At 43.1% G+C, this 11195-nt stretch overlaps 1 protein-coding gene across 3 annotated transcripts in view; it reads left to right on the forward strand.

Annotated features, from left to right (window-relative positions):
- The first annotated feature begins 1829 nt into the window (after positions 1 to 1829).
- The window catches only part of Pbx3 (PBX homeobox 3), a 223929-nt gene continuing 214563 nt past the window's right edge, over positions 1830 to 11195 (forward strand). Inside the window, exons 1-2 of one of the 3 annotated variants that reach the window (XM_048342850.1) lie at positions 1830 to 2172; positions 3196 to 3269. In XM_048342850.1, the coding sequence (XP_048198807.1) occupies positions 1973 to 2172; positions 3196 to 3269 (274 nt within the window). In that variant the 5' untranslated portion in view covers positions 1830 to 1972. Of the gene's footprint in view, positions 2173 to 2710; positions 2891 to 3195; positions 3270 to 11195 lie in introns of those variants that run through there. The other 2 variants (XM_048342869.1, XM_048342860.1) reach the window with 2 other exon arrangements.

An 11195-nucleotide genomic window follows, 5' to 3' on the forward strand; every position in this document is an offset into this window, starting at 1 on the left:
CATGGCTCATATGGTAAAGCTTTGAATTAAAAAGCCAAGCGAGAGTGTTCAAACCTGAGTACCATCACACCCACAAAACAATAATTTCCTTAGTCACTCGTAGACAGAACATAAATGAAGAGGTGTTGTAGATACACCAATCTTGCTGGCGCCACCCATACTAATTGACTCCTGGTATTGGGGTTGATAAGTGAAATCTACTCAATCCCTTAACAAATCCATCTTTAAGTTAAAGCTCCCCCCACCCCCCTGCTTTAATACGTCTGAAGGCATACAAAAGCAATCGCTGCTAAGGAGTAGTCCGTGGATTAACGTGAGTTGTAAGGTGTTTAAGGTGTTTTTCAGCCTTGAAATTAGTCCTGAGCATTGGGCATGACACATTTCCCCAGGTTTGTCTTTCAGGGAAAGTGCATGAGTACTCTGATCCACTCAGATCTCAAACCTGCCCAGACAAGAGGTTCCCGCGCTAACTAACTGGTCACCCCCTGAGGGACAGTGCAAAGCCCAGCTCAGGCTCCAACTCCGAGCTGCTCCCTCTCGGTTCCTATGGCAACCGCGAAGGGGCAGGGAGACCACCCACTCCTTCACAGCCTCAGCCCAGGACCTTTCGAACGCTCCAATTGGGACGGCCCTTCCTGGCCGCTGTCCCGCCCCACTCAGTTCCCAGCGCGTTGCGATTGGCCCCGGGCCCCGAGTGGTGGCCAGAGGGTACCACTTCTGGACGGGAAGAGCGGGAAAGTGTACCAGGCGCTGTCCGAGGCGTGAAGCTCTCGGGCTGGCACTGAGGGGGGAGCACGTGGCCGGCTCGGGAACGAGATGCCGCCCTCTATCCCACACGCTACCCCCGCATCCATGCTGCTACTCTTTGGGACCGGAGACAGGCGCTGGTACCGCGTTTGCGGTCCGGGGCAGTCCACCCCGGGGTGGGGGTGGGGTGGGGCGAGGCGCGACCGGGCGTTAGGCTCCTAGACGCGCTCTCGGGACCCCACCGCTCAGAGGCCACAAGGGGCGGGCCGAAGTTCGAGGGCGGTGCCAGTGGCGGCGGCGGGAGGCTCAAAGGCCAATGAACGTGCTCCCCGCCCTCGGAGGGGCGGAGCATCAGGAGCTCGGCCTCCGCCCTCCCGCTCGCCCCCGCCCCCTCCCCCTGGGCGCCTTGGCCGCTGTGAGTGAGTGGCACTGGCAGCCTGTCAATCCCTCAGCCCAGCGGCCTTCCAGCCCGGTCCGCGGCAGCTGCTGGCTGGGTGCGTGGCTCCGGCGGTGGTAGCGGCGACTTCGCCCGCCCCATCAATCTGCTGTCCGCCCGGCGCGCGGCCCGCCGGGGCCCTCCACCGGGCTCCGCGCCTTCGCCGCGCCGGCCCGCCAGCTCCCAAACTTTCCTCCTCCGCCCCCCTTCGCTCCCCGCGGCCCGCCCGGCCTTCGCCGCCGCCGCCGCCGCCGCCGCTCCCTCCCCTGGGCCGCCGGGGCTTGGCTCCCTCCCGGCGGCGGCGGCGGAGGAGGAGGCGGCTGCGGGCGGGGAGAGCGCAGGTTGGCGCGGGGGGCGGCGGCGGTGGCGGCGGCGTCCCGGCAACTCGGCGGACGCTGAGGAGCAAGTTGAGCGGGGCCGCCCGGCGGGGCGCGCGGCGGTGAGGAGGCGGCGCGGCGGGCGCGTGAGGGCGGCGGGCGCCGCTGCCTCCGCCTCCGCCACCGCCGCGGAGCCCGGCGCTTCCGCTTGCCGCTTCTCCTCAGCCTCGGCGGCGGCGGAAGCCGAAGCCGGGCGCCCGTCCGTCCGTACCGCCTCAGCCGCGGGCCCCGCCGGCCGGGCCGCCCCCTCCCCGCGCGGGCGGGGAGCGCGCGGCCGCCTCCCCTCCCCCTCCCCCTCTTTCTTCTCCTCCCTCGTCGCCGCCGCCGCCGCCGCCGCCGCTGCCGCCGCCGCCGCCGCCTCAGCCTTCGCCTCAGCCGCCGCCGCCGCCCGCTCCCGCCCGCGCGCGGCGGGATGGACGATCAATCCAGGATGCTGCAGACTCTGGCCGGGGTGAACCTGGCCGGCCACTCGGTGCAGGGGGGCATGGCCTTGCCGCCTCCCCCGCACGGCCACGAAGGGGCGGACGGCGACGGCAGGAAGCAGGACATCGGCGACATCCTCCACCAGATCATGACCATCACCGACCAGAGCTTGGACGAGGCGCAAGCAAAGTTGGTGTCGTTTCATTAAGCATCTTTTGTGTGTGTGCGGGAGCCGGGCCCCGCGGACTGGCCGAGTGGGGGGGGGTGGACCGCGGAGGCGCCCCCGGGTTGGGGCCTGGAGCCCTCGGCGGGGAACTTTCTCCGAAAGCCGGCCACCGGCCCGGGCCGCCGGGGGGCACTTGCCGCGCCCTCCGCCTCCTCTCTCCCCCATCCTCCCCCTCCCCGCCCCCGTCTCAGACTGGAGTCGGCAAAGTTGCTCCCGGGGCAGGGGACGGACTTGGTAGCCGGGGGTTAGGTGGTTTCCCGGTCTCCCCGCGGCCCGGTCCCCTCCCCGGATTTAAACCTCCCGCCCGGACCCCCGTGCGCGCCGCGCCCCGCCAGGCCCCGGGCTGCGCCGGAGGGAAGTACAACTTTCTCCGCGGGCCGCGAGTGGCCGGCCGGCGCTCCCCTTGGCCGCGGGACCACCTCAGCGTGCGGGCCAGCCGCCCCTGCCCCGTGCGGGGCGATGGGCGGGTCCCTGGCGGGTCCGGGCGCGGGCGGTCAAGTTCTGGCGGTGGCAGGGCCGCCTGGGAAACTTTGCCGAGCTGTCACCCGCTGGCTGGCCCTAGCCCACCGGTCTCTATTCTGGCTCCCGGCCGCGGAAGGCCGGCGCGGGAGCCCCTCGGCGCCCGTCTCCTCCTCCCCGAGGTCCCCGCCGCGAGCCTCCGGAGCGAGCCTCCCCGCGCAGGTTCGCGCCTGCGGTGGGTGGCGGTGCTTGCTGCCCGCCGGGTAGCTGCTGTTGGGGCCGCGTTCGGGCTGCGGTCTCGCAGCGGGAGCTTGCCGGCGCTGGCCAACTAGTCAACTTGAGTTCTTGGGTTGACTTCTCATGGTTCAAAAAGCCTTCCCAAAACCGCGGGGCGGGCGGGAGGGGCATCGGAATGAAATCTTGGGAATAACTTAAAAGGAAGGCGCCATATTATTCCGTAAGGTGATGCTAATACCTTTGTGTTTTGCTATTTATTTTATTTTGTTTTATTTATTTATTTATTTTAGGAAACATGCCCTGAACTGTCACAGAATGAAACCCGCGCTCTTCAGCGTCTTGTGTGAGATCAAAGAGAAAACAGGTAAGAAGCTGCACCCCGCAGTGGGCCTGGGGACCTCCGAGGTGGGGTCGGAACTATTCCTTCCACTCTCCACTTGAGAGCTGCTGCTTTGGGGCACCGCCATCTTTGATCATTCTTTCCTTTCTACCTCCTGATCTTGAGGGGGGGAAAAAAAACCACAACAAAAACCCTGCAATAAATCTGGAGTGGATCTCTCAATTCTGCTCTTGGTGCAGAATGAAGTGTAGGTGGCTAGGGCTGGGTTGTCTTCCCTAAGCCAGAGGAGTCCGGCTGCCCTCTCCCCTCCTTTCCCCTTGTTTGTCAGTTTTAAAGGGAGCAGTGGGGAGACTGGATGCCTGGGATTGCCTCCCCTGGACAAGCGTCCCTGGAACTTTGTTTTACTTACACAGCCTTAAGCTTCAGCTCCATTGATAGAAGAATGTGATTGAACAGATCACAACAGCGTGTTTGAATTTAGTATTTTAGGTGTGAAACTACTTTTAAGAATCCAGGAAGGGTAAAGATGTGCTGAGGCATATAATAATGTGTTATATCTATAAATACTTTAATAAAATTTATTCTGTATCTTTAGTTGAACTTGTAATTATGTGTAACATATTAAGTAAAAATTGTCTACAGGTGTAGGTTAAATCGTTTTTAAGTTAAGGGCAGGGAATATACGAGAAGACAGATTTTGCAGAAGTGCTAGAATGAGAGCTGCAGGTAAATATTAGGTGAATTTTTGGCAGTTCGTTTCAGTTTAACTTTTTGTTAGTCTTTTCTGATTGAAGATATTTTAATCGTTAGGTGATGGTAAGGCTCAAATGGAAGTAGCAGTTTAATTTAGATGTTTAGTGTTATCTTCCCTGTTATGTGCAAATCAGGTACATTGATTTTTTTTTCTTTTTGGTGTATATTGGGTATATGGTATTTTAAAGTTGTCTTTTGTAAGTTGAGGCAAAGAAGAAGTTTTAAGCCTAGGATATTGCACTATTTAAATATGATTGTTTAAGTTGAGTGTATGTATAAATAATAGCACAGTGTATAGTTGAGTTGCTTTCTTTTAAAACGGATTTTAGTTTGCCATACTATTCCTTTCCTAAAAGTAATCCAAAAAGGTGATAGGTTATTGCTGCTTATTAAACATGATAAACCATAATTAACAGCAAATAAAAATTGAGCCTAAGGAGTACTTTTCTTGTTTTTCAGTCATGTAGTAGAGATGGTTTCCTAATGTTGTGATTCTTCATGAGATATATTTTACATTTTGAAAACCACAGTTATTTTTAATTTCTATTCTGTGTTGAGTTTTAGCTGTCGTTAGAATGCATAGTGATTTAAAATAGTGGATGGTTTCTATTTGAGTGTAGAACATGACCTCCAGCGTTAAATCTTGAACATTCTTAGTTTAGAAGCCTAAAAGTGTGTAATTCTCATTAAATTGTTGCTTAATGTCCAAGGGTTTTCTTGCTGTGAGAGCTGTACTTCAGATTCTGCTGACAGTTAAGCACTGGGGTATTGAGTATGTTGTGAATATTAAGATTGATTCAGCTTTGTATGGCATTATATTATTAAGGAGAAAGGATTGATACCCCTTCCCTCACATCCCCCCTTCTCATGATTTGTATTTATTTATTTTTTGCCCTTTTAAAGGTTTAACATAGCCAGATTGAGAATCAAACTGTTTCTCATGTTTAGACATTTAGCAGCAGTCAGAATTCAATTAAGAAGTGTTAGTCCTTCAGTTGCTTATTTCCACAGGACTTAGTTACACCATTCTGAAAAGGAAAGTATAGTTGGCCACATGTCAAAGGTGAATTACAGAAAAGAAACAAGTGTTTCAGAGTCTGGAATTACTAGCAGAGAGCTCTTTGGTAGGGAGGGCTATTGCTATTTGAGAAGCAAGAGGTAGCTGACAAAAGAAATTTTTGTGTTTTGGAAATAGTTGTTTGTAGAGGTGTTTAAGTGATAACTTGTAGTTTAGATCCTTTTTTTGTACACTGGCCTGTGGATTCAACTTTGCACATTATTTCTTTTGTAAAAAGCCACGGCCGACAAAGAGTAAAGGCGGCTGTCTGGGCAGAGGCATCTTCCTGCCAGCCTCTCTAAGCTCAAGAGGAATAGGATTTAAGTACTGAGTGATTGATAGGGGTGACGCTCTCTTTCCTCTCATTTCCCCCGCTCCTTTCCATAGCTCCACCTCACTCTTCAAAAGTAGTCTTAGAAGGAGATAGGATCGCCTGGACTCAGAGCCCTCAGTTTGAAATAAAACAGCTGTGTAGACATTAGTGTTACCAAAGCAGAGAAAGCCAGACAGCAAATTCCATGGCCTATCCCCCATCTGTTTATACATTCCTGCTTCAGAAATACCAATAACTTAAAAACTAAGCATCATATAATACCGTTTTATGTAGTCTATCAATATAGTATCCAAAGATTATTTCTTTATAATCTAGAGAAAGTTGATTGTCATTATTGAATATAAACAAGAAACATGATGTGATGACTCTATCTTCATAATGGAAGGATACGAGGTTGACAAGTTGAGGGGTGAAGGGGAAACTGTCACTTCAATTGATAATGTCACTGTAGTTGAGCTTTTCTAAAATAAGACAATCATTAAAAAAATCCATGTATTTCTAGATTTACCAGTTTCTGATCAAGTAATGCATACTTCCAGTTCTGATGCACATGAGGGATTTAGTTTGGAAAACATCTCCCCCATAATCCCCCAAATATGAAAAGGTATTTTTTCCTTCTGACAGATAAATGGATAATCTACTACAATTACATTATTTTCTTGTTCAGAAGTATAGAGAGCATACTTTTACTGTAAGATACTCCTTTTTCTTGAAAATGTATTTTAAAAATTTGTCATATAGTTATTTTTGGGCAGAAATGTCTTTTGTTGAATTGTGACATTCATTTTGAAAACAATTGGAAAGGTACAGGCTAGGTAAGCAACCAGTGAGATGTTTGTTGATATGTTAATATTTTTCTCCTGATATTTTTCAAGCTATATTTTATTAGCTATTTATATTTTTAAAAATTATGTCTTTATCATTTTTAGTTGTACAGAAGAGTTAGCACTCAACATGGCTGTTTCTTAATAATTATCCCTGATCCTAGGAAGTCTGCTTTCATCTGTATACTTTTTTTGGTATATCTCCTATCTATTTTTTTTTTCTTGGCGTCCTTAGTCTTGATTGTCAAACTGCTTTCTTTTGTAAAATATTTCATCTGCAAAAAACTGCCTTTTCAAAGTCCTTAATTATGAGTATTTCAAAGAAGAAAATCTGCAAGCAAAAATACCTATGTTTTTTAATGAAAATCTAGTATTAGTATGTAATCTGAATTGTAGTATTGTAGAAAGATGTTAGATGTCGGGAATAAAAATCAACACAGCTCTTTTCTTTTTAAATGGTAGGTTAAAATACTCAATGTTGATAGCTGCCAACCAAACTCTGATTTATTGCCACCACAAACCCTAAATAGCGTTCATTTACTAGTAATGTCTAATGGCATACATGATGGTTGCCAGATTTGTAGCCTTTGTGAGGCTTATAAGCAGGACTGACTTGGGAAGATCATAAAACTTAATGAACTTCTCTCCTGCAGGAGGTGTCCGCAGGGGAAGAGAAAGGCCTGCTTGACTGGTTGGGTTGAAGTATTTTTTATGTTTAAGGAAAAGAAGAGAATGCCTATTGACAGTGCTTTACTTTTAAAGTAATCTTCCTTAGAAAGAGTTGTTACGAATTTTAGATTTCAAAACTAGGTCAGGAATATAACTTATACATAAATTTTTGTATACATTTGGTAGGTGATATGAAACCAAATCTTTTATCTTTACTATTCTAAGTGACTGGCTTTTAGATGGAGAGGATAGTGCATTCAGTCAGCACCTTTGTTTAATTTTGATCCTTCATCAGATTTTCTGTTCCTTTAAAAATTGACACAGTTTTCCTTCCATAGTGCTGTATAATTATTTTATTTTCTAAAATGAATTCCATCAAATGAAAATTTATCAAGAAGGGTAAAAATTGTTATCTATGAATTATATGTATTGTGTATTCTAATTTGCTCTCACATTGTATTTAATAATGATTTGTTACAAAGTTTGGGAAACAACTGTTTTATTTCACAGGACTCATTTTGTTTTAATGAATCTATTTTCTAGTTTAAGACATTTATTGTGGAAAACTTCCAAATTAAATACGTGTAGAAAAAATGGAATCTTAGTGTTTTTCCCCACTTGAGCTCATTGCTCACTTCAATAATAGCAACAATTGGCAGATTTTGTTTTCTCGGTCACTCCTACTCTCCTAGAATTATTGTGAAACAAGTTTTAATGGGCCCTTAAAGTTTCAAATTTTATGTCAATTTTTGACAGGTGTTATGGTCTGTTTACATCGAAAATAGTAAATGGTTAAACAGGAGAAATAAAAAGCCATTGTATATTAGAAATGTCATAAATTATATTGCTTTATCAACATATTTTCCTTCAAGCAATTTAAGAATATTTATCTCTTACAGATTTTTATAGCTCACTAGAACTTTTGTAGGTGTTTTTGAAGGAGACTGTAAAATAATGCTATTTTTTTAGCTTCTTTCTTTTATTGTCTTCCATCCTTAATATATATATGCATATATATGTATATAATTTTAAAACACAGAAGAAAAAAGTTTTCACCAAGCTAGTTTAACCTTGTGATCTAACGTATCATGTACATAATATGTTTATACTGTGGGACTGTTTTTAGCTCTGTTATTTTTTTCTTCCCAATAAAAATATATTGAACCTTTTGTTCAATGCTAACTTGATCTTTGCAATAATTTTTTGTGCCTTACTTTTAGTGGGCCTCATTTTTTAGTAGATTTATAAGTTTTGCCATTTCATTTGGGACTTTACTAAATTTTATGTAACTGTACACTTTTTCATACTATGAAACTTTTAATTAAAATCTTAGGTGTTTTTATTTTTTTAAATTTATTTATTTTTATTTTAGGGCTAGGAGTTGAACCCAGAATCCTATACCTGTTCTCTAGGCAAACGATCCACCACTGAGCTACCTTCTTTGCCTAGTTTTGTTTCATTTTTTAAATTTTATAAAAGGCTATTTCCAAGGCAAGATTTTAAATTAACATCTAACATCTTATTAGCTTATTGTATGTTGGTGTACTGCTTCATGGCATAGTGTTAGATGAAATTTTTTATATGGGGCCATAATAATTGAAACTGCATTTCATGAACCACACCCTGAGTTATTGCTTTACTTTATATACCATGTCATAAGGTATCTATTCAGAATAAATATTGACACTTCATCACTAACACATCAAGTCAGATAAGAATTTAAACTATTTTCTCTATTTGCATATGTGTGAAAAACTTTAGACAATGAGAATAATGTTTTGTTTTCTCAGCTGCTTTGTGTTTTAGCCATTTGAGCATGATCACCATGATTTAGGTAGTGACAGACTAACTGACCTATACATTTCCCTTTTTCCTGTTGACTTTTTGAAGAACTTTACTTTAGTAGTCTTTTTGAATCTGAAACTATAGAGTAAATCATTTACATCACCATGTAGTATATATTGGTCACAGGTTTTTGAAGTTTGGTTATCATAGATTTTTACAAAGTTATAAAAGTTAATTAAATTGCTATAACAGCTAGGTGATAATATATTCAGTAAATTAAGTGGCCTCAGTGAGCCACTTGAAAAATGTACCATCTTTTCACAGCTCTGGACAACACAGTAGAAAATAAATTTCATTAAATAGTTGCTTTTAGAGATTGTCTATGTAGTCAAAATTGCAACCAGAATCCCCTATTTGCTTCATAGATATATTCTATATATGTATTATTTGTAGTTGTTACTGGGAAGTGTAATTTGCTTTAGTATTATTTTTAGACTGATTAGATCTACATGATAGTAACTGATGAGTACTGAAAACAAAGTAATTATGGGTAATATACTTATTTAAACTTTTTTAATGTTTTCTTTAAGCTTAAGTGCTTCAAACATGATAAGCTATTTTATTTAAATAAAATCCTTTTTGTGTGATCATATTTAAGAGGACTTGGTATATAATGTAATCCTTTTAATGCTGGTGATTCCTCACAATGTTTGGATCATTATTTGGTCCACATGTCAGAAGGATACTGTTTTTGGTTTTGTTTTACATGGTACATCACTTTGCAAAGCATAATTCTTAGGCATCAGCGTCCAGCAGGTGGCTTTTTACATTAAAAAATTCATAAATTTTAAAATCCCATAAAGTTTTATTTCAAATTCAAATTAACTAATTGAGAATGTCAACATTTCCACAGTTTCTATCTTAACATTTATAATAGAACAAATGGTTGCATATAGAAATTATCTGCAACATAATCTAAATTAAGATTCTAAACAGGCATTACAGATGCTGGTAACTTTGGCAATTATCATTTTGTTTGGTGAGCAGTAGTAAAACAGTGTGCGGTAAGAGTGTTTAGAGAGAGAGGATAAATAAATTGAACAGTTTTGCAATGCAAAGTGGTTTGTGGTGTTTTTGAGGATTTCTTGGCTCTCTCTTAACTGCTATTGTGAGCCTGGAGCAGATTTCCCCATTGCTAATGCCCTAGAAGTATTAATTCACTTTGATATGCTAATTAGAGGGCATTATGCAAGAAATGAGATTAAGTGGCAGCATGAAGCCATTTGCCTGTCAGTAAATTGAGAGCTTTAGCATCAGGAGGAGCTTTGTGGTGTTTTTTTTTTTTTTTTTTTTAGTTTCTCTTGGTTTTGCATATAAATAAAATTGATTGAAAGGTCTAGAGTAGCTTCTAGAGCATTGGTAGATTATTATTTTTCTTTCATATAGTTATTTATATGTAATATTACAGAACACAAAGTTTTCATTGTATGTTATGTGAAAATAAATATTAATAATTTTCTGTCCTTTATTCTCTTTTGGAAAAGTTAATTTTAGCACCATACCTAGTGAATCCTTATCCCTGAGGTCTTTTTGGAAATATAAACTTGTATGTTTAGACTTGTACACCAGTGCCATCATTAAACTGAACTGCATAAGAATGCTTCATTTACTTAGGAAAACATTGAATTGTGCTTCACAAAGCTATATTAGATGAGTGTTAAAATTTGGACTTGAATCCATAAAAACTGAACAAGTTAAAATTAGTAGTGAAATAAACTTTAATGTTTACATAACCTGTAGAATTGATATTTTAGCATGCATCTGATATGTAAGATTACTTGATTATTTGAATTTTATATTGGAAATGGCTTTACTGACCTATGGTGTAAGTTAAGACTTGATATTTCTTTTTATAACTCTAGTTTGATTTTCTGTGTTTTTAAGGAAGTAGATGAGTGGATGGTAGGATGGATGTGTGAAAGAACAGGATAACACAGTTCCTTTGGACCTATGAAAGGATTGAGTTTCCTCAAACACAATTTCTACCTGCATAAACCATTGATAGAGAATTGCAAAATCTTTGCCAAATTATGAGTTTTTGGATATGGTTGGTTAGATGGGAGAGTTATTGGGTAAGGCATAGATAGATATTGAAGCTTAGTTATAGTGACTGGAATCCACCACCATAGCTATGATTCTAGACCCAATAAACCATAACTTTTCCTCAGAGCCATATGGATTATTTAGTTACCACAGCTGCCATGCATGCACACTATAGATAAAGGCTGGCATCTCTTCAGGTTTCTTGGGTGTATATGTGATGCCTGTTAGTGTTAATGGGAGTTAGGAATATGGGTACACAGAGGATGCTAAGAGCCTCTCACGAAACAAAAGTTCTGATTATACTTTGCTGAGAATAGAACTTACTATCTCTACACATTAGCTGCTTTTTATCCTAATTGAAATATTTTTACTTTAAATTCTCATTCCCTTTGCAGAGTCCCTGAAATAAATGAGTCTTCATCAGT

This window comes from Perognathus longimembris, chromosome 1 (genome assembly GCF_023159225.1).
Source record: "Perognathus longimembris pacificus isolate PPM17 chromosome 1, ASM2315922v1, whole genome shotgun sequence".
In the NCBI taxonomy this organism is placed as follows: domain Eukaryota; kingdom Metazoa; phylum Chordata; class Mammalia; order Rodentia; family Heteromyidae; genus Perognathus; species Perognathus longimembris.